This window comes from Stegostoma tigrinum, chromosome 11 (genome assembly GCF_030684315.1).
Source record: "Stegostoma tigrinum isolate sSteTig4 chromosome 11, sSteTig4.hap1, whole genome shotgun sequence".
NCBI lineage: Eukaryota > Metazoa > Chordata > Chondrichthyes > Orectolobiformes > Stegostomatidae > Stegostoma > Stegostoma tigrinum.
Window position 1 is genome coordinate 44,200,704 of NC_081364.1, and position 26,563 is coordinate 44,227,266.

Consider the following 26,563-nt stretch of genomic DNA (forward strand, 5'->3'; position numbering starts at 1 on the left):
TTAATACCAATTCCGACATTTTAGGAACATTTTACAAGAATCCTGATGAATTACGTAGCACCCTACGTAAAACAAAAAAAAGTAAGAATCAGTATTTGTTAACCACAATGGATGTATCTGCTATATTTTCAGAGGCAACTCCATGATGCAATATCACAACTAAAAGGAAGAGGTACTCAATTTTTTTACTAGATACAGTTTACCCACAGAGATGCAATTGGATCAAAAGTAAAATTTTATTCCAAAATTATTCAAGAAAGTTATGGATAGCTTCGAAATAAAATAATTCAAATCTATTGTGTACCATTCAGGATTGTAGGAGCATTAGGAAAATGGCAGCAAACTTTTCAGACTATTGTGAGGGCTTCTAGTGAAGGCTGTCCAGATGATTGGGATAAAGGAATTCCATTTGTACTTTTTGCAATTAGGGAAATACCTAATGAATCAACTAAGTTCAGTTCATTTGAATTAGTTTTTGGCATGAGGTGAGAGGACCAGTAAAATTAATTGAGGAAAAATTGGGGTGTCAGAGTTCAGAGATGACAAATTTAGTCTATGTGTCAAATTTTAGGGAAAGATTACATAAAGCGAGTGAGTTGGCTAGACAGCATTTGAAAGTAGCATAGCATATAATGAATTAGGGAGCAGATAAGAAATCAAAAATTTGAAATTTTGCTAGTGGAGGTAAAGTGTTAGCGTTACTCCCATTAATAGGTGAACTTTTAAAAGCAAGATTTAGTGGGCTTATCAAATAGAAAGGAAATTGAGTTAGGTGAATTATTTGATAAAAATGCCAGATAAAAGTAAGGAAAGAAAGATACAAAGAAATATGTTCAAAAGTTATATTGATAGGGAAGGAAAACAAGATGAGAATGTGCTATTGGTTATAACACAGAGTGAATGATCAAGTTCAGAGGATTCTGAATTGCACATTAATTAAATTAATTTAGACAATGAGGAAGTTATCAAAAATTGGGATAAATTATTGAGTTATCTTCCAGAGGAAAATTGAAATGACTGTATGGTTTTTATCAGAATTGAGTTATCTTCCAGAGAAAAATTGAAATGACCTGAAAGAATGGGAAGATATGTGGGAATAAGCTGATAAGTGCTGATCTGATGATACATGACATAGATATAGAAAATGTTGTTCTCATTAAGCAATGTCCTTAGACTTCACCCTCAAGCTGGCACAGGTTCATTAAGATATTGTATTCACGCTCAAAGATAAATATAATCAAAGTGAGTTGCAGAAAATTGAGCTCACCCATAGTAATGGTGCCAAAACCATATGGTATCCAATGATTCTGTGGTCTATCACAAAGTCAATGCAGTCACAAAATTTGATTTGATGTCTTGTTGGAAAAGTTGGACAAGCAACTTGTATTTCTAAGTTTGACCTATTGAGAGGATACTGGCAAGTATCTTATTTGAAAGCACGAAGGGAATTTCGGCTTTTGTGATACTGAGTGGACTGTACCAGTTTAAAGTCATGCCATTTGGTATGAAAAATGTATCAGCCACATTTCAAAGACTAACCAATAAGGTAATTTCATGATTACCCAATTGTGTGGTATACATTGATGATCTGGTGATTTTTAGTCACAAGTGGAAGGAACATTTGGAATATCTACTGGAATTGTTCAGTTGACTTTGGAATATCTACTGGAATTGTTCAGTTGACTTTGGAAGGTGGGCTGGTGATAAACAGCTAAGAGTAAGATTGCAAAAGTCCAGTTCACATTCCTAGGCCATGTCACTGCACTTGGACAAATGGTCCTACAGGAGTTGTGAAAACAGAAGTGATTGGGGACTTTCCCATACCATCAATGAAGAGGAAGCACCATGATTCCAGGGACTGTATTGTTTTTTTTCGGAAGTTCATACTGAATTTTAGTGGCTCGTTTGCTCCACGGATTCACTTGTTGAAGAAATCTACAAACTTTCAGTGGAGGAATATCAGAAGGCATTTGACAGTCTGAAAGCTGTGTTAAACTCTGCTCCAGTGTTGGCCACACCTAATTATGTGGCACGGTGGCTCAGTGGTTAGCACTGCTGCCTCATAACACTAGGGACCCAGGCTCATTTCCACCTTCAGGTAACTGCCTTTGTGCAGTTAGCACACTCTCCTCGTGTCTGTGTGGGTTTCCTCTGGGTCCTCTGGATTCCTTGCACTGTCCAAAGATGTGCAATTTGGGTGGATTGGCTATGTTAAATTGCCCTAGTATACAGGGAATGCTGTCTGATCTGCTGTGATCTCCAGCATTTGTTGTTTTCAGTACAGATTACAACATTTGCAGTAAATTACTCCCACACTAACTTATTTTGACAATGGATAAGCATCTTACAATTTTCAGTTGCTGATGGTACTATTGGGGTGTGTTAGGAGAAATGTAGTCACAATCAGTAATGTCAATCAAAACTTACAAAAGCTGTCAGGGTTTTCAAACTTAGAAAAGTAAAAGGAAAAACTATAGCCAAGATCAAAAGAACGATGGAAGAATTGGCAGCTTGCAATTATTTTGTACAATTTAAATTAAAAAAATCCACTGGTGTGGGGAACCAAAAAATGCTTATTATTTCTCCTATTACAAGTCACACTATTTGACTATATTAACCTCTCCATATGTTCATTCCCTGTGAAATGAGAAAACTACTAACTGTACCAGGCGATATTTTAAGAAATGTTCATTTTCTTTTGTTCATTCACGGGATGAGGGCATCACTGGCTAGGCAGCATCTATTGCCCATCCCTAATTGCTCAGAGGGCAGTTAAGAGTCATCGCTGTGGGTCTGGAGTCACTTGTAGGCCAGGCCAGGTAAGGATGGCAGTTTCCTTCCCTAAAAGACACTAATGAGCCAGATGGTTTTTTTTTTCCTGACAATCAACAATGGACTCATGATTTTTTTTTAGATTCTTAATGGCAGATATTTATTGAATTCAAATTCCACCATTTACTGTGGCAGGATTCAAAACCAGATCCACCAGAACATTATCTGGGGCTCTGGATTAACAGTCCAGCAACAATACTGCCAGGCCATCACCTCCCACAGCTCCACCTTTGTGTCTGTATGATGTAAAATGCTTGAAGATCATAACGTGACGGTATCAGATGAATTGATTTTACCTGTTAATACCTGAGACAGATCATTGTTCAATAAGTTTACAGAACAACTGATAGGATGGTAATGTGGAAGCATGTTGCTTGTTTATATTCTTGGTTATTGCTGACAGGTGGGAGATGCCAGCTGACTCAAGAACTTTGCAGGCAAATTTTACAATACCCATTGATTCATTTGCAACTCATACAGTATATTTTGGTAATAAATATTATTTTACAAGTATCATTATTATTGTTCATTGTAGAAAAGCTTTACTTGTCAAAAAATGGTGTGCTTGTTGTTTGTATGAAAAGTCATCACAGTCCCAGAGGGCCCTAAGCTGCTTGCTCCTTAGAGATAGCGAAGCCCGGTGTTGTGTTTAACCTGAGAGTCTATTGAGAGATGAGGCTGAGAAGGAAGGGCTCCAGAGTGTCCACAGTTAGCATAGGAATTGAATCTGTACTGTGTTCGCATACTGTGCACCACAAACCAACCCAATCTGAGCTAAGCTACCCCTTACTTGTTTTTGCATGGATGAAGACCTTGTAAATATTTCTTGTATTATCAAACTGAAAAAAAGAGACTAAAATTAATTCAATGTAAGAGCTGGAATCAGATTGAGTAGTAAAAAGGAGACAGCAGAAAGATTCTTCCAGCAAACCATATAGATTTACCTCCTCTTTAAAGTGGACAATGCTTTATGATCCAAAATGTTCTGTAAAAGCAAAAATTGTGTTCATGAGACTCATTGTTACTATGTGCAGATTCAACAGCAAGATTAGGGGAAGAGGCATGAGTTGAGACTCCCCACAACTTGATGGTCGATTTATACCACTCAACTATTTGCCTTGGAAAAACACTATCAACCATTAGCACTCACCTCTGCCCCACTCTCTCCTACCCTTGCTCCACCATTATTTTGAAGAAATTGCTGGATTTTACATTAATTGACTTTTGAACTCACCACAGCATGTTAGAGCTCATATTTAGCAGCAAAGGGGCTGTTTTACAATGCAAAACCAATCTACTCCAATTTAAACAGCATGTTGTCTCAACTTTTCTCTCCTCAAATTCGATCTTTCCTTCCCACTCATTATTTATCTCTCTGAACTTTTTTTGGCAAAACATTGCCTCATTTGTCCATTGTTTCTCATCTTCCCTTCAACCATAATAACTCATTGGTTAAATGGACAGCTGGCCACAATGTTCGCCAAGATCCTGACTGCCCTGACTATGCCTTGTACCAAGCCATGACACAAATTATATTTTCTGTGTTGCATCACTGCTTATGCAAAATATGTTGCTCCAGCAGGATGCAGCCCGACATGAGCAAAAGATCTCCTAGATCAACAACTTGTCCTTTGGATACGCCAGTACTCAAGGTAATAGTATTGGACCATTTTCACATTTCTGTAATATAGATTTATTTCCCTGTAAATTGAAATGAACTTTAAACATTGGGTTTGCCTAAAGAGTGGTTCAAAGTGAGGAGACATGGCAACAGCAGTTAATTTTGTGTAAAGTAAGTTACTCTGTTACAGCTGTGATGCACATCAAATATAAATGAATTATTGTATTAGGTTTTGTTGTTTACTCCTTCATGGGTCAGTGTTTATATGATTAATTACAAAGGCTGAAGATTCAACTATGTTGCTAATTCATAAGTATTAAGCTGCAATTTAATCAAAAAGACCACTGAACAGATTACTTTGCTTGAAATCTGACTAGCATTACATTTAACACATTTGCGTCTGCAATTTTAAAATTAAATTACTATTGATTTAATTTACTTGCCATCAACACAAGATGGTTTGGCTCTGGTTGTCCCAGCTACTTTCCCTGGCAGACAGGAACACTTAACAGTCTGTGATCGTTCTTCAATTCGATTCTTGTTACAGCATCTGTGTGCTGCTATGACTTCACATGTACCTCCATCTAAACAGGAAAGGAAATAAATTACAGTGTCTGTCAACAGTAAAAAGTTACTTCATTTGCTATAGCTCAGAAAAAAAATCACTTAATACATCACAAAAACACAGAGGGGGCTCTATTAATGTAAGATGTCAAATTACAACTTGATTATTCTAAAAATTGTGATGATTTGAACACATTTGTCATATGCATACTAACACTAAAGCCATTGTCAACCGTCTCTGATTTTAGATTAAGGCATGTCAGGAAGTGAAAAATTAAAAGTGGGAAGGAAATAGTTTCACAAAAGAAGCTGCAGAAGTAATGTTGCACATCAAAGTCTGTCTCTTTGTTCTATGAAATGTAAATAGACAGTACTTATTTGAATTTATATTCTATAAAATTGGCCTTGTCTGTTAAAGTTTGCGTACATAACTTCACAATAAAGGGAAAGCCTAAATATATTCCACAGCCAACAGCCAACTTGAGTTGAAATGTAAACTCTGTTTCTCTCTCCATAGATGCTGACAGAATTATTGAGTTTCTCCAGCATTTTCAGTGTTTGTTTCATATTTTCAATATGCACAGTATTCTGCTTTTAAAGGTATTATGCTTGACATAAAATAAAGCACTGACTTTTTCACCTAACATATAGATTGTTAATTCCCTTTAAGGCTGGCAATCTTTCAGCCGAATTTCTTGCAATCTATTTCGTTTAAACGGCATTACACTTTAGCTTCCAACTGGTTGCCAAATTAGGAATTGTAGATATTTTCTAAACAACAGAAATGTTATTACATCCCTTTACAGCAGGTGGGAATGAACTTGGGCCTCTTGGTTCAGCAGTAGGGATGCTACCAACTCACCATAAGAACCGCCAAGATATTCATTGTAGATTGAGTTTCACATCTTATAGGACACAACTTCACAGATAATTTATGTTTTAGAATACGCACTTCATATTATTATTGATATCAATGAGCAAACATTTAATCTGTTCAAATTGCATTTCTCTGTCCGTTATTGAACAGATTAACTGTTCTGCTACAATGGTAGACTGAGGGCAGTCATATAAAGCATTAATCCTTTATATTTTTAGTAATGATTAATCTTGCAGCAGATTGGTAATAGAGAGTATGATGTATGTCAACATTGCAGATCCAGAGACTGTAGAAAGTGTGGTATTGCATGTGAACCTTATAGTAAATGTTTACATTTGAATGCTATATTAATTTTTAACTCACTTATGAAGCATTTATCATAAACAAATCTAGAGATATTTCACGTGATTTAAATCTACAGCCTTTTGAATTAAGTGAAATATAATTCTGAAATTAAATGATGCAAAATTCAGGCCTTCTTGTGACACATCATTACTTCTAAATTCAAGGACCATATAAAAAACCATTTAAGCTAGCAAGTTGATTTTTTTTCATGCTATTTGCCCAGATTAATTTACTTGGCACATCAGTAGAATGTTTCCATGTACTTGCTCTACCATAATGAAAACTTTATAACTGATAATAATAGTTTTTTCTTAAATAAACTAATTAAACAGTATAAACAATGGCATAATTTTAGGGCCAGTTCAGCACCAGGTGTAACAATCTGATTCTGGTTAGTGTACCAAATAGCAATTATGATTTCTTCAGCAGCTCAAACCAGGGCAGTACAACGGATGAAGGGTCGAGGCCCGAAACGTCAGCTTTTGAGCTCCTGAGATGCTGCTTGGCCTGCTGTGTTCATCCAGCTCCACACTTTGTTATCTTGGATTCTCCAGCATCTGCAGTTCCCATTATCTCAGTACAATGATTGTCATTTTGTATTTTTCCCATTGTTAAAGAATTGAACTTTCAAAAAAAATTTGTGATGTGAAGAAGTTTTCAACTCATTCATTTCTAAACAGAGTTACTAAACCAATAACCGGAATGAGCTGATTGCGTTATGAAGAAAAACTAGATAGGTTAGTCCAGTATCCTTGAGTTTAGAAGAGTCAGAGATAATTTAGTCGAACCATATAAGATCCTGAGAAGGCTTGACCAGATTCATGTTGAAAGGATGTTTCCTTTTGTAGGAGAATCATAGAGGCCTTGGTTTTAAAAGAAGTTTGGTCACCAATCTAAAACTGAGATGAGGAAACATATTTTGTCTCTGAGGGTTAAGGGACTCAGAAATCCCCTTCCTCAAAAGGTAGTGGATGCAGAATCTTTAAATATTTTTAAGCAGTGGTTGATAGATTCTTGATGATCATGTGTTTGAAAGATTATCTGAGGTATGCAGGAATATAGAGTTGCGGGTAAAATCAGATTCGACATGACTTCAGTGAATGGCAGAGCAAGATTGAAGGGCTGAATGACCTACTTCTGTTCCTCATTATTTTACTGTTGTAATTAGGCACTTAAAGCTAGAAGGGGCACAAAGAGAAAATGTTCTAAATATGTAGTGATCTGACAGCATTTATTGAGAGAAGCTACAGTAATAGGTATAATTTTCTGCTTGTGGAGGTGGAAATCTTGGAGGTAACAAAGTCAATTAACTGAGCCCTGCTGCATCCTGCCTCGAACAGAATTTGAGGTTGACATGGTACACCCATGTCAACCTCCCTACCATGCCATCAATTAAGGCCTTTAAGTGGCCAATTAAGAACCTAATTTCACTGCCACAAGGACTAACCCAGCTGCAGACAGACTTGCCATTTGGCATGCATAACTGATGTAGGTCATTTCTTGTCTTGTTAGAAAGATATTAGATATGAGGCTACAAATGCCTGATTGAACCACTAGACAACAGCAAGAGGGATACTGATGAATGACACCATATCTGCCCTTGCATCCGACTCCTCTATCCTATTGCCATATGATCTCCAGCTCTAAACATCCTTCCAATCTTAATTATCTGAACCCTGGTAACTCCATGATACTGTCTGTAAGTGGAAAAGTGGAATTATTATCACCAACGGTCTTCTTGAAAAATTGGAATTGTGGTTATGATCTGAAATTATTCAACTCATTATTGAGAATGAATGGCTCTGGAAAGCCTACCTGAAATTGAGATACTGTTCCTTTAGCACTTTTAGAAAAGTGCAGGATGTTCAGGACAGAGTTCAGCATGAGAGTGAAGCAGAAAATTAAAATGATAGGCAACGGGGAGTGCAAATTTACCAGAGGTGTTCTGAAAAGCAACGACTCCATCTATGTTTGGTCTCCAGTATAGAGAAGAGCACACTGGGAGCTATGAAATCAGTATAATAAATTGGAATAGGTGTACAGGGCCCTGGACAGTAGATGCACCGTTAGTATTTGCATGGAAAGTTGCTGTGGGAAAAAGAAGCGGGCTAGCTTTGGAGATGTTGAACAGGGCTTTGTGAAGGGAATGGGAATGCTGAAAAGGGAAGGATGGGGAAGATGTGTTTGGTAATGGCCTCATGCTGAATGTGGTGGACATGGCAGAAATGGAGAGAGAGAATTTGACAAGGGAAAAGTCAGAGATACACCACATGAAAGAATCACAAAGAATGCAATTTTGGATCGAAATGTTTTGACAACTCCAGTACTGATAACTAAAATGATGCCATGTTTCTGCTTGAAAGACTGAAGGGGTTAGATAATTTCACTCAATTTGGTTTGTCTAATACACAGTCAAGTTCAATATCAACGGTCCTTTTTCAAAATTCTGTCAAACAGATTTCACAAAGGTCACAATTTATATTCTGTGGATCTAACTGTCCATGTAATATTGGAATTTTATCCTGTGACAGCAAAAATAGAAAGTTCTTCCATGTGGATCCTTAATGAATTATAATGGTACATGTTGACCTTAATATCAACTTTTTCATACAATATTGAAAGGTTGCAGAACACCCTAAATTATCAATAACTTGTTACTCTGAATTAGCTGACTCAGTACAAGTGAAAAAAAATGGGAAAAATAAATATTAAATTATGTGAAGGCCAGTGCGAGAAACAGGAGAGTGAAAAGATTTCATTCCAGGCTTAATAATGGTGGTGAGGAAAAGACGGTGTGAATAAATAAATTATCGTTTTCTTTAATGATTTATCTGACACAACAGATTTCATCACCATCTTCTTTAGGGTAGTGTTCCAGTTTTGTAAGGTAAAAACAGAGAGATCCATTTCCCACGGGGATAAGAATGAGCAGAGACTAAAACAGAACTGAGGCTCATTTCCATGGGGAATAACAACAATTGTAGGATAATATGGGAGAGGTCTGTTTCTATTAAAGGGAAATTAAACTCAACTAAATTTCATTTCTGACAGACCAGAATTCAGATTGGGTATCCAAGGGGGTCACTCACTAAACTTTTTGGTAAAATAAGAATGAAAAGATTTTGGGTAAAGTGGTTGAGAAAGGCTTGGAAACATCGGGAGAAGTAACATCAAGCTTGGAAAGCCTTACAACTAGATTTGGATTGAGGAATCCATTTCACAGAGAAAAACATGCCAGTTACCAGGAAGAAAATAGAGGTTTTATATCCAGTACCATCCTGGAGTTCAGGCATTGGAGAACAAGTGAAGTGAACATTACAAGCTGCCATAGAAAAGGCCTTAGAACAAATGGAGAGAGGATTGTGAATATTCTCCCTACAGTATAACAACTATAAGCAATTATAAACACAGATGACTGGACCAATGACTGCCAGGCTACGTGATCCTAGTGAAACCCACAGCAAAAATTGAAGATGTGGAACCTATCAGTGTTAGAGTTAGAAAACACCTGATAGCATTGTGTGAGCATTTAAAAGAATTGAGATTTGAGGTAAAGGAGCAGCAGGAGAATAAGAAAGGAGCAAGAGAAGCCATAAATCATGAGTTGAGCCAAAGGCAGGAGGGAAGGTTATGTGGAAGAAGTCAGCTGACAGGCCCAGGTTTGACGTGATATGGAATGGAGCGTTTGAGTGCATAGTGACCAGTAACATCTGTGTGTGTCCAGGTATGACAGGGAAAGGAAAATGGTAGCGTAGGTTTCTTGTGAAGCGTTATGACTCACAGATTGTTTCTGTCTGCAGGAAAGCAATCAGCTGTTCACTGAAATGATTTTGTTTCAGATAAATCATCAGGATAATGGAGGATAAGAATGTCAGTGATCACCTACCTAATCATAACAGCAGTATGGGAGGATCCCATTGTAACCAGCAATAAAAAAAAGCTATCAATGTCCTGGACAATATGTGCGACTATCTAAAGGAGGAACTGGAGAACGGATAAGGAAACCAAGCTAGTTTCTCATATTGTCAGAATCACTACCCGTAATCATCGCGCTATTCAGGTCATCCTTTCTAAAAAGAACAGCAGAAGTAATTGACACAGAGATTAACTGGGACCAGGTGTTATGCACTTCTTGACATGTGCTTCAGCTTTGACTGGCTGAACTACATCTCTTCTGGATCACAATCTAACTGGAATGGGTAGCATTGCCTACAGCCACCACGTCACCTTCTGCTGATGGGAAAATCAGAATGAGGAAATTCAAAATGATATTACATAATGTTACAATGGTTATGATAGAGCTGATCTACAACTGACCAACCTCATCTTTGTTTTATCAGTTGCCTGTACAATCATGTGGGATTCATCATTCGGGCATAGCAAAAGTTATTGTGAATGGTTCCAAATTATTAGAATTGTATAATCTCTGGAATCCAAACTGTCCAGAAGGGGAGGGAGAAGGCAAACTTCTTAGAAGATATGGGGGCTTGTTTGGAAATGCTAGTAGGATCCTGAATTCACTGCAAATCTCCAGTATGAACAATTATGATTCCTGAGTTAGCAAAAGAGAGTACGGGAGTCTGCAATTTAAAGCCAGGAGAACCAAATGGGTACTTTTGATCAATAAAGTCCTGGGAAGGGGAAAATAGAAATATTAAAACCACCATTCCAGGACATGATAAATTCAACCAACTCTCAGTCTAAGGGAAGTATGTGTAACATGTTGGCTCAGTGCCTCATAGACAAAGTTAGGTCACACGTTAAGGGCAAAAGATTTGGAACTGCACCCTGGCTTATGCATCAAGGTGTGAAAAGCTAAGGCTTATTGCCTCACATGAAGACAGACAGGAAATGTTAGGTAAATGGCCTACAACATGGAGAGTAGAAAACATGATTACATTCCTGAAGATGGTGCCACAAGAATTTGCCAAGGGCAATTATTCAGGGAATATACATTTCAATTCCTGAGAGTGGAGAATAATACCTTCTCAAGGACAACAAGGGATGGATAATACATGCTGGCTAACCAGACTCCTATGTCCCACAAGTGATAAAAATATATATTAAAATCTTTTGAACATAATGATCGCACCAGCCACCATTTGCAGCCGGTTTAAAAGGCAATCTAGTGAATAAGATGCAATACCCCCTTATGGAATAAATGTAAACATCATGTGGGGAAGGGAGAGTGTATCTATGCCAGCATTGTTTTGAGATATGCAGATATTTAAAATGTCATCTCTTATTTGGTCGAGGATGTCATTATCAAGGCTATCAAAATGAAGTTTAATAAAAATGAATCTGCACATTGAAAGTTTGCAGAATAAATCAGAGTGCACTGTGTAAATAATTCTTTTCTTAGAATAATAAGAACATCCAGAATTGAGTCACCCGAGACCAGTAGTCAAAGGAAGAGAATTGTCAAAAACAGTACATCTCCAGAAGAAACTTTTTGAGTAACTGCTTTTTAGTGTTAATTTTCCATACTTTAGTTTTGTACTGATAAAGTTGATCTGTAATGGATATTTGGGGACAGTTATTGGCTGCCTGAAGTTTCTTTGTTCTTTCAAATTTACTTTGAGATATAGAGCATGCTTTTGTTATGCTAATATGAGGAAGTACAACACATCATCCCAGGGTGATCACCTCTTGCAGAAAAAAGAATTGAGAGATGCTAACCAACCCGTAAATCCAAACAGGAGGTAGGGCGCTGGAGAACCACTGAGGGGGTGAAAGTGACTCCTTAGTAAAGACTGTAGCTTCATCCCCATACACGCCCAACTCAATCAATTTGGAGTCCATATGACGTGGAGCTCTTCTTCTGTTGCCTTCAACTCCTTGGTTAGTTCATTATCAGGAGTTTACCACCTGCTTAACAAATCACTTCATATGTCTCTCACATTCTCCCTCTATCAAGGTGTGAAAAGCTCGAGATTATTGCCTTACAGGAAATGTTAGGTAACTGGCCAATGACATGGGGAGTAGAAAACATGATTACATTCCTGAAGATGGTGCCTCTGGTGCTCCCTCTGGTTTCTTACCTTCTCTAGATCTTTTCATTGAGAACTGCCACCATGACTGTGTCCAATCTCCCATTCTTCTGCTCATACCATTTCCCCTCTGTCTCAGACCAACAATAGGTTTTCCTTGGCTTTGAATTCCACCCCACCGACCATATTCAACGGCTTTCCCATGGCACCCTTCCACGTAAGTGAAAGAGATGCAACAACATCCCTTTTGCTTTTCCCCTATTGTGGATGATCAGCCATGATCATAATGAATGGTGGTGCTGGCTCGAAGGGCCGAATGGCCTACTCCAGCACCTATTGCCTATTGTCCAAAACTCCAAAAGCTCCTTCCAAGTGAAGCAGCAATTTATTTGCATTGTTTTTAAAGTAGTCTAATATATTTGTTACTCCCTCTGCACTGGGTGACCAGTTTGCTGAACACCACAGTTCAGTCTGCAAGCTTGTCATTTTCACTCTTCACTTGCTCCCATGCTAATCTTTTTATTCATGACAGTCTATAACATTCTACTGAAGTTCAATGCAAGCTTAAGGACCAGCACTTTTTGACTTGATACTCTACAGTCTTCTGAATTCAACACTGAGCTCAAGAACTGAAGATTATAACTTGTCCACATCTTGTCTATTAGGTTTTCTATCTTTCTTCTTGTTTTATTTGTTTGGTTTTGGCTTATTGTCTTTCTTTATTTCCTCATGTTGCATTCATATGGTCTTTATGTAGTCAATAACACTTCCTTTGGAGACCTACGTTGGTTGCTGAATTTCTCCAGCAATTTCTGTTATTGTTTCAGTTTTCCAACATCTGCAGTTTTTTTTATCCTACCTTTGTTTATTTACCATACCCATTATCGATCGTTGGCTCTTACAACCTGCTATATTTGCTTATTTATCTCCACTCCTTGACCCTTATCCTTTGTTCTTCCTGCCTCCTCCCCTCTTCCACTGGCTTAAAACCTTTTCACTTCTTTCTTCAGTTCTGAAGAAAGCTGACGTGAAACGTTAATTATGTTTTTTTTTGCGACAGATGTTTCTTGACTTGCTGAGGTTTTGCAACTATTTCTGTTCTTATCTCAGAATTCCAATATCTCTCATTTGTTAGGTTGAAACTAATCACTCCTAGGGATGGCACAGCACAGAATACCAAGTGACAATCACTATAGTCCCCAACAATTTGAAGTGAATTCTTTGCAATGGTCTGACCATTCCAGCGCAGTTACTAACATGTAGTTTGGACGACTGATTAAGAATTTATGGAGCATCTCATTGCCTTTTGATTTCATTCACATAATTCATCGCTGAAAGTACTGTCAACTATCATATTCATGACCACAAACCTCATATTTTGGCAATTTCCTCCTTTTTGTCAGTCAGAAATGTAGCTATCACTCCCAGGCCAGTCTCTATCCATTTTGCATAGTTTTATCCAAAATCATCCTTTTGCCCTTATGTGTAAACCAGTCTACAGAATGTAGAATGATAATGTTTCTACCCTGTTTCACATCTTTAAATCTATAGCCACTACTTCTTTAGCATGAGAGTTGAATGCAAGACTTACAATGGACTCTGAGGCAAGCTTCAATTGTTTTTCATTATGGTTACCTTTTCTCACTGATCTCTTCAATGAGCTTAACAAGATTTCCAGTCTGTAACAAGAAGGATGTGCAAATCAGCTTTAAGATGTTTTGAGATAACAAGGTGTAGAGCTGGATGAACACAGCAGGCCAAGCAGCATCAGAGGAGCAGGAAAGCAGATGTTTCGGGTATAGATCCTTCTTCAGAAAATGAAGACGATTTGCTGTTTTTGTTTCAAATTCCCATCACCTGAAGCTATGGCATAGCACGCCGGCTCAGTGGTTAGCAATATTACCTTACAGCGTTAGGGACCCAAGTAATTCCAGCCTCGGGTGACTGTCTGTGTGGAGTTTGCACATTCTCCCCGTGTCTGTGTGGGTTTCCTCTGGGTGCTCCGGTTTCTTGCCACAGTCCAGAGATGTGCAGGTTAGGTGGATTGGCCTTGGGAACTGCAGTGTTGTAGGGATATGGTGGATTTGGGTGGGATGCTCTTTGGAAGGACTCGAAGGGCTGAATGGCCTGCTTTCACAATGTACGGATTCTATGATTTTCAATTCTCTAACATTTTGAATCAAACCGTCAGAATTTGTAAGGAGGATGTAATGATGTACTAATTGGAAAAACTGCAGGTCTGCTGGCTTTCCAGAAAAAAATCACTTTATCGTGCTCCATGCTCAGTTGCATTTGTGTCTTCCTCATGTAACGGCTTACTCAGCAGGAAGGGTATTTCACTAGAAGCTACATGGTGGCTTATCTCCTCTCTTTTGCCTGGAATCAGCACTGTTTTCAGCAGCTTAGTATCATTTCCATACTTCATGGCTTTACTTCAATCCTTATTCCTTAGTGAAAATAAACATTTTAACCAGTGTGTTCCATAATGTTTTGAAATGCAATCCAACATTTCACAATTAAATGAATCGATGATTAGTACTCTTGTTACCAAACAAAAGCTTCTTGTGACTAGTATAGATCCCACAGACTAATCACTTTCAACATCTGAATTCTGTGTCTGTGTTTAAAAATCCTGTTCTGCTTTGGCAGCTGATATTTTAAGTCATAGCTGACCACTTGTTAGGATGGAGGCATGGGTAGTGATGAGGAGGCAGGGAGGCTGAAGAAGCACTTGGACAGGCTCAGAGAGTGGGCAATGAAGAGGCAGATGGAATACATTGTGGGAAAGCGTGAGGTTATACATTTTGGCAGGTAGAATAGAGGCGTGGACTATTTTCAAAATGGGGAAAACTTCTGAAGTCTAAAGCACAGAGGGACTTCAGGACTCTTTTAGGGTTAACATGCAGATTAAGTTGGTAGCTTGGAAGGCAAATGAAATGTTGGCATTAATTTCAAGAGGTCTAGAATACAACTGCAGAGATATAATGATGAGGCTGTATTAAGGCTCTGGTCAGACCGATTTGAAATATTGTGAGCAGTTTTGGACCCTATATCTTAGGAAAGATGTGCTGGCATTGGAGGGGGTCCAGAGGAGGTTTACAAGAATGATCCTGGGGATGTAGGGCTTGTCATATGAGGAACACTTGAGGACTCGGGGTCTGTATTCGATGGAGTTTATAAGAATGAGATGGAATCTCATTGAAACTTACAGAATATTGACAGGCCTCAATACAGTAGACATGGAGAAGATGATTCCACTTTCAGGACTGACTAGGATCCTACAGCACGGTCTCAGTGAAGGGATGACCCTTTCAAACAGTGAGAAGGAGGAATTTCTTTAGCTAAAGAGTGCTGAATCTGTGGAACTCATTGCCACTGCGGACTGTGGAGGCCAAATCATACAGGGTATTTAAAACAGAGATATGTTCTTAATTGACAAAAGAATTAAGGATTACAGGGAGAAGGCAGGAGAATGGATTTGAGAAACATATCAGTCATAATCGAATGGTGGCGCAGAGCTGATGTGCTGAATGGTCTTATTCTGTTCCTATATGCGATGGGCTAATTGTCTCTATGTATTCTTGACGCTTATTCATTCATTTATTATTATGACCTTGTCAACTGGCAGATATGCTGGAAATTTTTGAATTTTCATCCCTTCAGTCTGTAACAATGTTGTTATACTGGTATATGTGCTAGGCACCTGAACAATCTCAACAAAATCACAATAATTGATTTCTCCAACCTTGTGGACCAAAATGGAGGGCGATAAAAGATACTTCTATAAACGAAGGACTGTGGACGGAGTTGCTGTACTTCTAAAAACAAGTTACCAGAACTTTTTATGAGCTGTGTCTACACTGCTGTTTTGCTGAAACCCTTCTAGGGAGGGAGGCGGGGGGCACAGGAGAAAATGTATCAGATGCCACAGCGCTGTGGTTCGGTATGCAAAGTACATTTGACCAGAGATAGATTGCTGATTGGTTTGTAGAATCATGTCCATTTGTGGAGACCAGGAGACATTAGCAATGACAACAACTCCCTGATTGGCTCCTGAGTAGATGAACAGAGATTGTGAGAATAAAACAGGATGGAAGGCTCTAGATTGCAAAAGTGAAGTCATCAAAACCTGGAAGATAGCTACTAGATATTCTTGCTGACCAGTTGCTATAAGCTGTTGCCTCTAACCACTGACCAAGGTGAAAATAATCAGACATAATAAGATCAGAACATCTTGGAAGAAGCAAAAAGAACATCTCAAATCCTATGGACTGGTGCTATTGAACTGTGTTTCTCCGATATGTTTTTTCTCCACCCATAGCATACATTTTTGGTTGTTGCCTGTGTTAATTGCATGTGTGCAAAGGGATTTGTGAAGAGGTCAGTGCTTCATCAAGTTTTTGTTTGCCTGCAGTTGGAATTGATTTATTTATAGTTATTAGTAGTTGAAGTTAAGCACAAAAATCTGCTCAGAGTTTTCTATAAGCCTGATTCCATCAATCAGATAAATGTGGGCTTTGAGTAATCAGATTAAATCTTCTAAATTTTGCAATAATCCTGGGAGTTATAAGACTTGAGTATTAAGGTACTTTTCTGTTGGGGTGGAAAGACTAAATGAATCACTTGACATCCAGCCCCACTTCCAGCATCAGAATTTATTATTTTATACCAGTAGGGACAGTGCTTCTGGACAGCTCAGGAACTGCTTCACTGAGCAAAGGAAAACACACACTTCTTTCTCAACATTTGCTTTTAGCCCACCTTTGTCTGTTACAAACCAATCATATTATTAATTGATTATATACACATCCAATCAGGTTAATCATGTGGCTGGGTCATTAGTCCATGAATAGCTTTAGATCATTTCATAATTTCAATGTTTATCACACCACCTCCCACAAACCCCAGCCTTATCATCTATCCTTGGGCTTTCACAATCTTATACATCTTATTCAATCATATTCCAAGCTTTAGCTCCTGCATCAGTTATTTAGTACTCCCCTGATAATAGGAAGGGGACTTGTTCTATCTGCCTTAGACTGAACATCGCAGGAATATAATTAAATTCCTTAATGCCCATATTCTTAAACTCCATTTCGATATATGACATGTCGTTACAATTTCCTGGGGGTCTTAACTGATGCGGGTCAGATCTTTCCCTTCTCTCCCATAATCAATACCAGACTTTGGACTAGCCTGGTATGGAAGCTGACTGGTCACAGCCAGTGTACTGTGCGCAAGTAAATAAAAGGCGACATGGCAACACTGGCCTCTGTGCTGTTATTTAAAGTTATACAAACATTTTTGGGTAATCACATCTTGACAATTTCATGTTTTGACCTTTCATATATTCTTCACCAATATAATTCAGATTACTGTCTTCTGCATGAAAATAAAACCGTATTTTGTAATCTTCGCATTTAGGCAAGTATTCGCCTCTTCCAAGTTAATTCACTCCAAATCCAAAAGGAGAAACAGGAAACAGTCCGGCAACATTTTTACTTAACACTAAGTTTACTTACAAATTGCAACATTAAGTGTATTTGCTTCTTCCATAATCAACACTCAATAGTGTCCCAACAGTGTTCTTCACGTGTCACCCGACTAACCTCCGGATTCACCGCTTCATTCTCCGCCACTTCCGCCACCTGCAATCTGACCCCACTACGAAGGGTATATTTCCCTCCCCACCCTTATCTGCCTTCCGGAGGGACTGCTGTCTCCGCAACTCCCTCGTCCGCTCCAGATTCCCCACTAGCCCCACCGCAGGAGGTGCTACTCCAGCCCCTACACCTCCTCCCTCACCTCCATCCCAGGCCCCAAGAAAACCTTCCGCATTAAACGGACGGTCACCTGCACATTTGCTAATGTGGTGTATTGTATCCACTGTACCAGATGTGGCCTCCTCTACATCAGAAAAACCAAGCAGAAGCTTGGAAACTGCTGTGTGGAGCACCTACACTCGGTTCGTGACAAACGACAACATCTCCTAGTCGCGAACTACTTCAACTCATCCTCCCACTCCTTGGACGACATGTCCTTCCTGGGCCTCCTCCAGTGTCACAACAATGCCACCTGAAAACTAGAAGAACAGCACCTCATATTTCACCTGGGAACCCTACAACCTAACGGTCCCAATGTAGACTTCACAAACTTCAAAATCTCGTCACCCCCATCCTCATCCCAAGACTAGCCCCTCCTCTCGACCTGCCTCCTTGACCTGCCTAGTTTTTCTCTCACCTTTCTGCTCCTCCCACCTTACTGACCAACGCCCACCCCAACTCCCTACCTACTAGCTCCATGCCTGCCTCCTTGACCTGTCCATCTTCTCTCCACCTATCTGCTCCACTATCCACCTTCTATCACCACCTCCTACCCTCTCTCTTTTTTTTCACAGCCCCCTTCCCCTCCCCCATTTCTGACTGTTGGGATAACTTATATTGCCATTGCAGGGAGCCAGTACAGGCACACTGACCAGGATGGTTGCCTTTGTGCTGTAATCTTTGTATGAATCCATGATTTCTATGATTTAGTGCCACTGGGCACTATTGAACAGAATATCATCCCTTATATTGGCAATGTGACCAATAAGCTGATTTCAATATTTAAATAAGCATTCCAACCATTTGACATGGGAATTTCGGCAGACCTTTTCAAGGCCAATTTATAAATTGAGTTGATAGGCTTTGGCTACAATTTGGAGCAGAAGCTGTAAAATTACTGGACTTGAAATTGGGCAGTAGGATGGTAATTTTGTAAATATTTCTGATACATACAAAGTAATATCTACTTATGGCTGAAAAACATAATGGCAATTTAATAACACCCATCTCTACCAGTGCACAAAACATCTAAAAATTCGTGATAATATATACAATTTCTACTGTTAGTTCCAATTCACCAGAAACTGAACGGTTTGCACCACAATGAGAATATCCTCAAACAGACTGACAAATGTTCAATCCTCAACTTCTCCATTGAAATGAATTGGTTGTCAATGTAATTACTAGATTTGCACTATAAATGCAAAGTATTCATACCACTGAGATTTGGACCTGGTCATACATTTCCTAATGATCCTGGTAATGCTGTGAGTTATAATAATTCCGGCATGAAAACTCAATTTTGGGGGTCTAGAAATAAAACAACTATTGTGGTGTAGGCCCCTACAGTAAATTATTTCTAGACATTTTTAAAACTTTGGAAAAAGAATCTGTTTGGCAGTCCTTTGGTGCCAGTCTTGCCATCAACACTCCTGTTAGTGTCGGAAGGAAATCATTTTCAGAGCGCAAAGCTGCTTTGACACTCAGAATTGCAAATTAGGTGGATTTATTTCACAAAATAGTTTTGGGATACAACCTAATTTAGAATGTTTGTGGATTTTTTCACTCTTACCTAGTCATTCATTCATTCATTAATAACTTCTGAACCATAACTAAATTAGAATGTCTACTTTTGAATGTCCTTTTTTTAACTTTATTTCTCACTTTGCCTGTCTTTCTCCCTTTTCCCTGCTGAATACACTTCTTTTCTTTATCTTTCTATTTCTTGTTTTCTTCCTACTTTGACTCAAATTCTCTCTATTTCCTTCTCCACTAATTGACTGTTTATTTCTCTCACCCTCAATTTATTTGTGTGAACAAGGTTAGACCATACAACTGAACATTCATGAGGCACCAGATGTAGCACTAATATTGTGGTACCATCTTCAATGCACATTTTCAGCATTTTGTGGTGCAAATACTTGAACTGAGGAGTAAGGGAAAAGAATTCAATACTTTTTTTTCTCAAAACGTGGTATTCCAGCAATTTCTGCATCAAAAGGTGCAGAGGTACTCATGCATACCATCGATTCCAATAATCAATGAAAAAATATCCAACAGGTCCAAGCTATTATTGCTTACGGCAATCACAATGTGAGGGAATTTTGTCAATCTATTTTGAAGGGAATAGAGTATTGCAATAAAAGAGACAAAGCTAACATTGAATGACTTTATCTCAAAAGGTATGTTGTCATCAGCTCATCACATCAAAATTACTTACAATTAAAATTTGAGCCACTTCTGATGAACTTTGCTCAAATGATTCAGAAGAAAGCAACATAAAGCTGGGTTTTACGGCCTCTTTCGGCATTTTAAAGCTACTGTGCTTGTACAACACAATGGATAGCCTTTCCATCTGCCCTGGCCTGCCTCCCATTTTATATGCAGTGAAGGTGTCAGGCTGCCTGCACTCCCTTGCAACTATTGAGGCTCTTAAGTGGACACTCATGTGCCTCATTCTACTTCCACTGCTATTTTATATATACTGTGAGTGGTCTGGAAACGTTTACTGTGTGAGCTGGTGTTGGGCAGATTTGGGAGGTTGGGGAGGGGAGAGGATCTTTTTTCATTCCCTGAATCAGAGGCCTGTCCCCAAACAAGATCTTACACCCTTTTTAATACTCCCAACCTGGCCTCTGAAATCTAGATCCACACCAATCTCCATCGCCTCTCTGGGCTATTCCAGCCAGGCCTTGCCAATACCCAACCTCTTGTCTTGAATATCAAGCTCCACAATTTCCTCTTGTTTGGATATTGTCTGTAATCCCAGTGGCAGCTAACACCCTAACCAATTAGACAAATTAGCCAGTAGCTCTCTAAGATGCAATCTCTTCCTCTGATTGAAGTAGAAATCTTGACTTTAAATAATTAACGAAACTTCAAGTACATAATTGCTGAAGAAAGCCCATTTCTTCATGGATAGGCTCCATTTGAATTTTTAGTGGGGGGTTGGGGGGAATACAACTTCTGATAAAATATAGCCCTTGGTACCAACTATGTGAAAATAAATATTCTGGTGAAATCTCCAGCTTTAAAATCTCTCTATTTATTATTTTCAGTATGTTGCACTAAAATAAACAGTTAAAAGTGATTTAACCTGTGACTTTTCCACGATAACACAATCTCTCTTTCCATCATTTCCTTTGGGTATATGGAGGCTGAGTTCCTGAGATGAGACATTCTAGCACCTTCCCAAATATTCCGAGGACTCCTCCTTCCCCACCCACTTAGCCTTCTGGTGTGACAGTGACGTTGAAACTGGTTCGACTTTGAGAAGTCATATCAGATTTGAAATCGTTACATTTTCCTAAAATAAACCTGTGGTCAGTTTCCCAAACTGGAAATTCAACCTACAGAAATCTATTTTGATTAAATGTTTTAGATCATTTTTATTCAGCAGCATATTTTGTGGTTTATTTCTGTTACCCAGGAGATCTCATGATTTAAAATATTTTGGCAATTACTATTCATGGGGCCTTATGCTGGTTTATTCAGTAAACTGCTAATATACTGCATTGTGACTCCTCAAATCCTCTCATGATATAGTTGGAGAATAGACATATCATAGACTTAAGGACAAAAGGTGAATTTTGATGGTGCAAAGATTTAATTTAAACTTTGAAAGAAGTATCCTGCAGTTGCTTTGGCCCTTTATCAGTTCCATCATGGCTGTCATATTCTGAAGAGGCTGTGCTTTTCAGAGTGGTTCAGCATAACTTAGCCACACAAAATCAGAAACATTATAACCTCCCACATTATAATGAACTGTAACTTTCACAAAGTGCATAGAACCATAAGTAAACAGTAAGCTGATGTGGATAACAGCACATTAAACTTCCAACTAAATTCACTGCAGGTTCTGAAGAAGGGTTACTGGGCTTGAAATATTACCTCTGCTTTCTCTCCACAGATGCTGCCTGACCTGCTGAGTTTCTCCAGCAATTTCTGACTTTGTTTCAGATTTCCATAATCTTTGTTTTATTTATCTGATTTTTATGGACTGACATGGAGTGGTTTCAGCAATTATTAACCCTTTCCCCAAAAGTAATTTGGCATTAGCCGAGGGAAATCCTCATGCTTTTGGTAAGATAGCTGCTGTGGTAGCATTCATTTTGTCTCATCTTATCCATAGGTTATACTTAGGTTCTCTTTCAATTATTTGGCAATAATGTTAACACTTGCTAGTTTATCACAATAGTTGAAAGCAAATTTGTTCAGACTCACTCCCTCACAATTTAAACTTCACCTGTCCGGAAAATCCTGAAATCGCTGAACATGCATTTTCATACTCTATCCATTCCAATCTATCACATCAAATACTATAAGGTTCTATTTTGTGCGGTAACCTTTTACGTGACTCCTGACAGAATGCCCTTTTGAAATGGAAATGTTTGACATTTACTAGTTGCCCCTTATCTAACTAGGCAGAAAGCGCAATTGTCTCCCAGAAAGTGAAGCTTAAGAAGAAGCTGGGCATAACAGCAGTATCCATTGTGTATTTTAGAACACAGAGTGGTGCAGTTCGAAGCCGTACATGTTAAAGAAAGATGGCACAATCAGGGATAACACAGTGTGGAGCTGGAGGAACACAGCAGGCCAGGCAGTATCAGAGGAGCAGGAAAGTTGATGTTTTGGATCGGGACCCTTCTTCAGAAATGGGTCCTGACTCGAAACATCAACCTTCCTGCTCTTCTGATACTGCCTGGCCTGCTGAGTTCCTCCAGCTCCACACCGTGTTGTCTCTGACTCCAGCATCTGCAGTTCTTGCTTTCTCTGGCACAATAAAGATATGCACGGACCCAAGGCATCTAATCTGCCTGTAAAAGGATATGCACACAGAACTCCCGCGTAAGCAAAATTAATCCAAAATTCACTTGGCAAAGCCAAAGGACATGAGCAAAATCTACATACAATGATGGCAGCATCTTGTTGTAATGGATTCATCTTCAAAAAAAGAAGCGCCATGAGAAGATAGGTCAGATCAACTTTTTTTCTGGCCGTTACCATTCAATTTTTTTGGGATCCACCTTGACCCAAACAAAGTTGAAGACTGGACTACACACAGGACAAAGGCAACCTGCTAAGATGTTTCAGATGTTCAAACTTCTTTGCACTATATGGTGGAGCTGACAGCACGTTCCAAATCTACAACTACTTCCATCTGGAATAGCAAGAGTCGTAGATATATAGGAACACCACCACCCGCAAATTCCTCTGCAGGCTATTTACCATCCCAAGTTAGAAATATATCGCTACTCCTTCACTGTCGCTGAGTCATAATCTTGGAAACCCCTGCCCAACACCATTATGGCTCTACTTACAACTAATGGACTGCAGCAGTTCAAGAAGGCACTACCATCATCTCAAGGGCAACCAGAGATGGGCAATATGTGCTGGCCAACCAACAATGCCTATGACCCGTGAGTGAATAAAAAAACACTTTTCCGAAAAAGCATTGTCGTTAGAAGAGCTCTTAAAAAAAAGACACCCTCAATGCAGGGCAGGAGGATCATCAACACATATTTGAATCACTCAAACAAATGTCAGCAGACGTTCTTACAGTACTGCAGCCCAAGGTAGAAGGCAATCATAGAAATCATTCCAGCTTAGAAGAGTTAGGTATGTATTTCATGTTAGCTGCCAAAACCAATTTCATTTGAAATTAAAAGTCCATCACAAACAATATTCAATTCCAACAAACAACATAAAACACTTGTACTGATGTTTGGTGTCACAAAATTCCGTATATGCCTGTTCAGTAAATAACTCCTTGTGGAAATCAACAAGAAACCATGGAAAATGATTTGGTGCAAACCACTATAATAAGATAACAAAGTGTGGAGCTGGATGAACACGGCAGGCCAAGCAACATCTTAGGAGCACAAAAGCTGACGTTTCGGGCCTCGAACCTTCATCAGAAAAGGAGAGATCCCCTGAGGTTGGTCCGGAGGGAGGAGGGTAACCTCTTCAGGTTAGGTGTCCTGGAAGAGGCTTCACAATGAGGTTAAAATTGTGACCAGAGATAATGGGAACTGCAGATGCTGGAGAATCCAAGATAATAAAGTGTGGAGCTGGATGAACACAGCAGGCCAAGCAGCATCTCAGGAGCACAAAAGCTGACGTTTCAGGCCTCGACCCTTCATCAGAAAAGGAGAGATCCCCTGAGGTTGGTCCGGAGGGAGGAGGGTAACCTCTTCAGGTTAGGTGTCCTGGAAGAGGCTTCACAGTGAGGTTAAAATTGTGATCAGAGATAATGGGAACTGCAGATGCTGGAGAATCCAAGATAATAAAGTGTGGAGCTGGATGAACACAGCAGGCCAAGCAGCATCTCAGGAGCACAAAAGCTGACATTTCGGGTCTTGACCCTTCACCACTGGCAAGTACACCAGCTAGACTGCAACAATATCAGCAAATGTTTGGGATATAACTTTGACATCTGCTGTAAAATTGGTATCAAAATGGTTTCCCTAGATACACTACACCTAACAGGTGTAAGCAAAGTATTACTGTCACCAATAGAACCATGACTGGAAGGTAGGTTAAGCCAACCCTGCCAAACCATGATCTGTCTAAGTTTTCAGAAATACAGGGCAAACCCTTTGAAAAACAAAGGAGCATGAAACATGGAAAATAGGAGCAGGAGTAGGCCATTCAGTCCTTTGAAGACAGTATATCTTCAACATGTAGCTGCAAAACAACCTAATTTGTGCATTGGGCAGAAATTCAATCATACATTCTATACTCAGAACATGACTTCCTGCAGACATATCCAAGATCTGCTTTGAACTCAGATCCTAGAAATTCACAACATCTGATAGAGCAACTGAGGAGAAGCAGAAGCTATTTCAGGGAACATACTTGCACATAGCTATGCTGAAGGTACAGGAAATCATCCTAACAAAAAACAACATTCTATAAAAGTCATTAATGCCCAATTGTGAGGTCTAGGTGTCTGCAAGATTATAACGTCTTGAGATCTAGGATTATCCAAACCACCTGTACATTGTACAGACTATTAGTATCTCAAGTTCAAAAAAATTATTGATTGCTGTTTCTGCAATAATAGTTTTGCTACTACCTAATGTATATTCAATCTTTGCACTTGTGATGTTTTCTTGGAAAAGACATGAGTTGTGTTACTGCTTTAAGAGCAGTGTATACCAATGTGCCAAGGACCACAGTTCACACCACATCATCAGTGGCAATGAGGAGTTCAGGATGCTAGACCGAGGATGTGCAGAAATTTTACTCTGTAACTGCAAATTACCAGTATGTCTCTTGAATAAAACAATGAATGTGAAATTTTGAAAAATAATTGAACCTAGATTACTTGCCAACCCAGTATGAATGTGGTAATGCTGTGTTAAGGAAAACAGTATGAAAATCTAACATGCATTAATGGTTAAAGCTGGAATACAGGATTAAATCCTCAACGTTTTTTATGTACAGGATAAGACTAAACCATTCATTTGTCCCATGAGGGTGCACCAGTTAAGTGTGTCATTTAATGTGTATTGTGGAATTCCCAGCACGCCATCATTATCTTCCTTTTGTAAACAACCACATGCATAATCCTAGTATATTCCTAAAGTCCTGCAATAACTGTTCTTAAATCCAGACTAAAATTTGAAAGCATTTCAAAACTATTAATTCCTTCATTTTTCCTTTCCCTTCTAATCAAAATGTTTTGAGGCCCAGAGATAACACGATGTGAAGCTGGATGAACATAGCAGGCCAAGCAACATCAGAGGAAGGGTCCTGATCCGAAACGTCAAGCTTTCCTTCTCCTCTGATGCTGCATGGCCTGCTGTGTTCATCCAGCCTCACACCGTGTTATCTCAGATTCTCCAGCACTGACAGTTCCTACTATCTCTGTTTTGAGGCCCAGGTTTGGAAGCGCCACAGCCTTTTGATGGTGTCCCTTGAACCAGCTTTTCATCTGAGTAATGACTCATAATTTACTGTTCAAAGCTCCTGCTGTGCTGTTTCTCAATACTGTGCTCTGCCAATAATTGTAAACTAGAAAAATGTTTTCAGTGTGAATTAAAGTTTCTGATCCTAATGGTCAACCATCATATTACTTACCATATATAATGATTTGAGTTAATACATTCTATTTGTTTGATCAGTAATGTGTAACTTTCCATGTAAATTGAAAATTGTGTCACCCATTCAAAGGGCCCTTACAACTGTTTATTTGTTACAGGGGCCTTCATAAATTAAGTCACAGAATTCTTTTTTTCAAATTTAGGAAAAGGTCTGTAGATTGCTGTGTGAAGCTTTTGGGACTAGGAACTGGTAAAACTAATTCTTCTGGATAAAATTTCTAAATTTATCTTAATTCAGGAAAAAATGGACAGGAACAAAATCTGTGTTTCTTCTTTTAAGTGCAAAGAGAAATTATTATTGAAAACTTGTCAAGGGTTTCTGGAAAAGGAGAAATGATCTGCAAACTAAACTGTGGCAGCGCTGTTTCACTCACAAAAAGTGAAATAGTGTTGGGTGCGCGTCA

At 39.0% G+C, this 26,563-nt stretch overlaps 1 protein-coding gene across 3 annotated transcripts in view; it reads right to left on the reverse strand.

The window, feature by feature from the left end:
- Nucleotides 1-26,563, reverse strand: part of LOC125460143 (chemokine-like protein TAFA-1) — a 464,230-nt gene that overhangs the window by 126,079 nt on the left and 311,588 nt on the right. For all 3 annotated transcript variants that reach the window (XM_059649924.1, XM_048547268.2, XM_048547267.2), the window contains exon 3: nucleotides 4,897-5,037. In XM_059649924.1, coding sequence (XP_059505907.1) covers nucleotides 4,897-5,037 — 141 coding nt within the window. The remainder of the gene's footprint in view (nucleotides 1-4,896; nucleotides 5,038-26,563) is intronic.